This window comes from Chinchilla lanigera, unplaced genomic scaffold (assembly GCF_000276665.1).
Source record: "Chinchilla lanigera isolate Chin_1 unplaced genomic scaffold, ChiLan1.0 scaffold00012, whole genome shotgun sequence".
NCBI lineage: Eukaryota > Metazoa > Chordata > Mammalia > Rodentia > Chinchillidae > Chinchilla > Chinchilla lanigera.
This window is the reverse complement of record NW_004955413.1, coordinates 27,435,685-27,442,120: the sequence shown is the minus strand read 5'-3', so window position 1 is coordinate 27,442,120 and position 6,436 is coordinate 27,435,685. Positions and strand designations below refer to the sequence as shown.

Genomic DNA, 6,436 nt, shown 5'->3' with positions numbered 1-6,436 from the left:
GCAAGAAATGCCAGAATGCTTTGAGTGTATTATTTTCAAATCAGCTACTTTTCCACTTCTGCTGAAAGCGCTGAGTTTTCTTCAGTCTCCACTGTGTGGACCTGACTGGGCTCCTGGAAATAAAACACAAAAATGGCAGCACCCGTAGGCCAGGGCCCCAGGAATTAACTCTCTGGTTTGTCCACACAGAACTTCCAGAAATTCAATTACAGTTTAAGGTCTCCTACCTACCTTGGTACTGGCTCCAGTGGTGAGTCTCAGGGGGTGAGCGTCTGCTCCTGGTGAGCTATTATAATGTTCTATGTCCACCTGTCTGTCTTTCCAAGTTTGCCTTAGGACTTCATTTCTCTGATGGAGGTAGAGAGTTGTGGGTTTCTTCATTTTCTCAGACTCTTCCTTGTCTTTCTTCCTCTCTTCCTTCCACATCTCCAGCCTCTGACATTGTCTTATTATAAGGGTGAGGGTGCTGACTTCTAAATTTCTTACAGAAAAACCTAGAAAAACCTCACCTGCTTTTTAGAAGTCTGTGAAAGGAGCACGAGGATTTTCAGGCAAGGAATATTTGCCAAGGGCCAACTGGTCTCCCGCCAAGGCTGAGCCACATGCCCAGGCCTAAGGTAGACGCATCAGAGTAATGCAGGTACCTCCCCTTTTCTGGAAGCAGCAGGACCCCCTCAGGGCAGCCAGAAGCCTCTCCTCTAAACTGTGCAGGCCTCCACCCTGACACTTCTGTCGGCAGTTAGGACTGTCTCTCTCTGCTCTTGATCATCAGGTAAAAGCCAGAGGTCTAATTCTAGAGCTGGGTCCAAGAGAGAGGCTTAAACAAATGACATCTAAAACAGTTCTTAAACTGAAGAACACTGCAGCCCAAAGAGGGATCTGAGGACCAGGGAAACAGTAAGGAATCAGAGCAGCCAAGAGAGGGAGGCCTGGCCTGTCCTCCAGGAGCCACACACAGAGTGGACCCCCACCTGCTTCCATTCCATTTTGAAGTGGGTGGGGTCTGGGACAGAGTGGATTCCTGGAAACTGCGATGCAACTCTACCTACAGGGCCATTGGTGTGCTCTTGGGCAGGCTGTGTGGAATCCTTAGTGCACATGTCCTGGCACTGAGTAGCCTCAGTAAATGCTTGACCCTAACTGATCCTCAGGAAGCCCAGGGCACCATAGTGGACGTCACAGCAAACAAGTGGTCAGCCCAGCAGCGCTTGCATTAATTTCTTCCGAGCCTCCTCTGCATGGAGAGTCAGTAACAAGCGTTCCCTATTTGGGCAACTGCTCCATCAGTGAGATTCAGAGACATCAGCATCACAAAGATCCATCTCCCCGGAAACAGTGTTGCACATTTATAATCCCAGAATTCTGGGAGGCTGAGGCAGAAGGATTACAAATTCAAGCTCAATCTGGGAAACCAGCAAATTAGCAAAACACTGTCTCAAAAAAATAAATAAATAAAAAGGACTTGTGATGCAGCTCCGCGTAAAGGCCCTGGGTTCAATTCATAGTACTTCCCCAAAAAAGTCCATCTTCTCTGGAATAAGACAATGAACAGCATGAACCAGGAAACCAAAAAGCCCATCCAGGAAGTTAAGAGACATGCCAGGAAGTAGTTGCCCTACTAGGTAGTCCCATAGGGATCCGCACGATGCAGTAGCTAACACAGATCCCCTCAGAAACAGAGAAACCAAGGGCAGTGCAGATGAATGGGACAGCAGACTTTAATTGAGGTGTAAAAACAGTGACCCAAGCCTCTTCCAGTTACATTATCTTCTCTTTCCTCCTCAGGACACATTCAGCAAGGAGACCTGCTTGCCAATGAGAACCCAGAAATCAGTCTCCATCTATCCCTGAGCTGTCGTACATGGAGAGGTCAGATCCCTTGCTCTGGCTGGTCTGTAAGCTGTGTTCAAGTATTCTTCTTCTTGACAACAGGAGTTTTCTTACATCCATGTGTATTTTGAGACTCTGGGTCTGGGGAAACCTGGAATCAAGCTGCCTTTCCACTAGTTGTTCTCTTTGATGGGAACACTCTCCCCGGGGGCCTACAAAACCAGCTCCCCCACGTCCTTCTAAACTCTCACTGAAGTATCACCTTCTCAACAGGCTATGCTATCACAATCCACCCCATGTCCACCCTCCGGCATTCCCATCCTCCTTTGCTCTGTTTTTCATAGATCTTTTCACTTTCTCTTTGTCTTTGCTTTTTCTGCACCTTCAATATAATGCCTAGTTATAGCATTATTGTCTATTCTTTAGTATTTCTAGAATGTAAGCATCCTAAGAGCAGACGTGGTTGTCTGTTCTGGCCACTAATATGCTAAGCACTCAGAAATGGCACAGAAGAGGCACTGACTAAATAGTCTTGAGTGTATGTGTGTGTGTGGGGGGGTCATCTAGGTTCTGCCCAGCCACGTACTGGTCAGCTGCATAGCTTTAGCCCATGAGCTTAGGCAGCTTGCTGCCATCCTGGCCCCAGTCTCAGCATCTACCCTATGAGACTGGGATCCCAGCACTCCGTTTCCTGGACTATGCACGAGAAGCATCAGGAAGGGTTCTTGGCATGAGCTAATGGTTAATAAAGGGGCCATCCAATTACTGGCCCCCTCAGAGCCTTCAGCCTGCATCTGTTGTAAGTGCCCTTTGTCACTAAGACTTCAGGCCAGGGCCACAAGGAGAGCAGAAGGGTCTGAGAGGTCCTTCTGTAATGAAACCAGTTTCTCTGGCTTTTTCAGACTTGACCCATGACCCTTTTCACATCACTCCCATAGATCCGTACCTGACTTCCTTGAGAAAGCTGTTCATGGCAGCCTAGGAGCATCTGGCTGCTTAATCATTCCATCTAGGGTCCATTGATGACTCTAACCTGTTGTGAAGAAATAATCCAAAAATTTTAAAAGCTCGATAGTAAAGAAGTTAATCACAAAGTTGTTTGCAATAGCAAAAACCTGGGAAAAAATCCTCAAGTACCCTGAAATAGGGATTGAGAAAATGTTACGCTGTAACTGTGTTGTAGAGTATTAGGTTCCCATTATTAATATTTCTGACTAGTTCTTGAAGATCTATAAAAATGTTAAATGATTTAATTGAAAACTGTACATACAGCACAGTATCAACAACATACAAAGTACGCCTAGGAAAAAAAGATGGATTTCAATGTCTTGTGGGCCCAGTAATATCGCGGGTTTAGAGCTCCTGAAATCCTCCTGGGATGTAACACTCAAAAATACTTCATATAACAGTTCTAGGTCCCCTGCTTGATGAACCTACAGGAAAATAAAGGCCCACGGACTTAGGAGCTTGGTCACAGTGGAAAGACGGTGACCCTGAAGGGGCGGAGACTCTGGAGGAGCTCAGAATGGTGGTCCTCAGCAGGGATGCTACTGCTCCCAATGTCAGCTAGGAAATTGGCGGGGGGTTGGGTTATCACAACCGGAAGTCACCAGCAACCTTTAAGGAGTGAGAGGTGAAAGATAGTGGACATCCTGAAAGGCACAGACCATCTCCCCTCATGTTATTTTAACCCCTTTCATGCCCTTCAAATGGATCTCTCAGCCACTGCTGTAGGTAGAGTGCACTTACTATCATTCAAGCTTAGAACCTGACCCTATTTACATGACTTTAATATATTTATGTAAGACTTTTCAGGAATTGAACATGTAAATCAAGGGAAAACTAAACTTTTTTTTTGGAAAATTGTTCAAGGATCGTTCACCATTTTGGAAAAGAAGATTGCCCACTGTGTGGTATTCAAGTCACCAATACAACACACTCATGTCAGTCAATATTTCTGGCATCTATACCTGCGCTGAGTCTATAATGAGGGGTTTGGGAGCTGGGTGACTCCATCGCTGTGTGTTCTAGATGGGTAGACTCTAGTATATTAAGATACTTAAAGTTTTGCTACAAACTACTTTTACTTTCTCTTCATATTACATTTATGGAATATTGATTTTTGTTGAAATGATAGGGAATAACATGCAACTATAAACAAGTTTCACTGGCGTGAAGGACGTTATAAAATATTTACACTTAATTTTAGCCAAACAGCTAAAAAGTGACACATTTGTTATAAACAGTTTCTAACAAATATGTTATAAAAATAGTTCAGTCTGAGGCTGAAAAGCATCATAGTATATCCTACAACTTTTTTTCTCATTTAAGTCTTAGAATTTTTTGCATATGTAGCATGAGGGTACCAGTTTATATATTTCCTATCACTTGACATAAAAGTTTTTTGTTGTTGTTGCTTGTTTTTTGGAGATAGGCTCTCACAGACTGGACTTGAACTCACTATAGCCCAGGCTGAACTCCAACTTGCATTAATCCTTCTGCACCAGGCTCCTGAGTGCTGGGATTACAGGTGTGCATTGCTATGCTCAACAGTTATTTCTAATTCCTTTTTTCTTTAGTTATAAAAATAACTTAATAATAAGCTCTTTAATAAATTATGTGTACACAGCTTCTAATTCTGTACTGTTGGAAACGATGAATCCCATGAAATCTTCCCATTGCACTCTAGTGCGCAAGTGCAAGAATTTCTCAGGGGTAGATACTGAGATATGAAAGTGCTATATCAAGGATTTTAGTACTTGTAAGCCTTTTGGGTCACATTTCCCTAATATTAGTCAAGTTGATATCTTTCAGCCATGTTATCGCCTTGGTTAATTGACAATTCGTATCTTTTGTGCATTTCCTGTTGGGTGGTTCTGTAGTTTTTCAAATATTTTGACTATAAATTTCTTAGTGCAAAGTGGCTTAGTGCAAAGGCCCTGGGTTCAGTCTCCAAAACTGCAAAAAACAAAACAAAACAAAAGAACCCTGAAAACCAATTTTCCTACATGCATCAAAAGAACTGAAGTCACAGGCAAGCCATCACCTGAAAACCTACACAGGCAAATACAGAGAATTGCAGTAGAGGTCACTTTCCCTGGACCAAGAACCAAAGACGAGAGAGGAGGATAGGAAAAGAAGTTGTTGACTAAATTATTGGGGACTTAGCCCTATAGTGCTGGTCCTCCTTTAGGCCAGCTAATAAAGAATTGGCTCTGCTTTTAAAATCTAGGCCTGGAAGTAAAGCTTATTAGCACCTCCGCTATGATCACCCTTCCACAGGGAGAGGCAACTACCTGCGCCCAGCCTGTGATCATATACCTAAGGCCTCCTTAGCTTGACTTCAACTTTAGGGTGCTATTTTGCCTGGTGAATCTTCAAGGTTTACAGGTTGGGAGGAGAATAGGCCCGAGAAGATGAGGAAGGAGGAGCCCCATATGCAGGACCCTGGGCTGGCACAGAGGAAAAACGCCCAAACCCAGACACCTCCGACTGGGTTCTGGACCCAGAAGGTCGGGCTTCCGGTCTAAATCCAGTAGGCGGGGTCTCGTATCTGGGAGGTGGGGAGTTAGAGCCTCCAGGTTGAGCTCCGTATCTTGGAGGCGGAGTTTCATATCTGGGAGGAGGAGCTCCGTATCCTCCAGGTGGAACTCCGTATCCAGGAGGCGGGGCTCCGTATCTGGGAGGCGGGGCTCCATATCCGGGAGGCGGGGCTCCGTATCCGGGAGGCGGGGCTCCATAGCCAGGAGGTGGGGCTCCATAGCCAGGAGGCGGGGCTCCATAGCCAGGAGGCGGGGCTCCATAGCCCGCAGGTGACGCTACATATCCAGCAGGTGGGGCTCCATATCCCGCAGGGAGTGCTCCGTATCCTGGAGGTGGGACTCCATAGGCGACAGCTGGGAGTGCCAAAGAGAAGGAAGAAAAGTTCAGTTAGTCTGCGGACAAAGAAAAACAGAAAATAATGCTAAAGCCAAAAAACACAAAGATAATTCAGACAAAATAATGCTGAAACATTTCTTCTAGTCACCACCAGTCGAAGGCTTTATCATTTTGTGTTGTGGAGAGTTTCAAATTAACATGAAAACAACCCTTAGTTAGTTCTATTTGAACATATATTTTACCTAGTAGTTTGATAATGAATAAAGTAACTTACGCTCAGTGAGGAATATTTGGAAAATGAAACAAGATGAACAGAGAAAAAAGTCGTCTATAATTTCATCACCCAAAGACAAATGTTCCAACATTTTGACATATTTTTGTAGACTGAGTAATTTTCATACAGTCATGATCATACTAACTTTTGTTGTTGCTGTTGTTGTTTTGTACTGGGGGTTGAACTCTTCGCCTTTGCATTGAGCCATATCCCCAGCCCTTTATTTTGATACAGGGTTTTGCTAAATTCCTCAGGGTGGCTGGAATTTGTGACCTTCCCGCCTCAGCCCACCAAATGCTAGCATTATAGGCATGTGCCACCACACCTGATTGACCATATAATTTTTTACCTGACTCTTTTCTGTTATTATTACAAGAAATTTCTTTATATAACTAATTTACTTCTTTTTTTTTTTTTTTTTTGGTTTTTCTCCAGTACCGGGAACCGAACTCA

At 44.3% G+C, this 6,436-nt stretch overlaps 1 protein-coding gene across 5 annotated transcripts in view; it reads right to left on the bottom strand.

Moving 5' to 3' along the window:
- Positions 1 to 14: 14 nt before the first annotated feature.
- The window catches only part of Wbp2nl (WBP2 N-terminal like), a 39,493-nt gene continuing 33,071 nt past the window's right edge, over positions 15 to 6,436 (bottom strand). Inside the window, exons 6-8 of one of the 5 annotated variants that reach the window (XM_005379392.1) lie at positions 5,317 to 5,726; positions 2,777 to 2,863; positions 15 to 113 (exon numbers count right to left, since the gene is read on the bottom strand). In XM_005379392.1, coding sequence (XP_005379449.1) covers positions 2,840 to 2,863; positions 5,317 to 5,726 — 434 coding nt within the window. In that variant the 3' untranslated portion in view covers positions 15 to 113; positions 2,777 to 2,839. Of the gene's footprint in view, positions 114 to 1,700; positions 1,982 to 2,776; positions 2,864 to 5,126; positions 5,727 to 6,436 lie in introns of those variants that run through there. The other 4 variants (XM_005379394.2, XM_005379393.1, XM_005379389.1 and 1 more) reach the window with 4 other exon arrangements.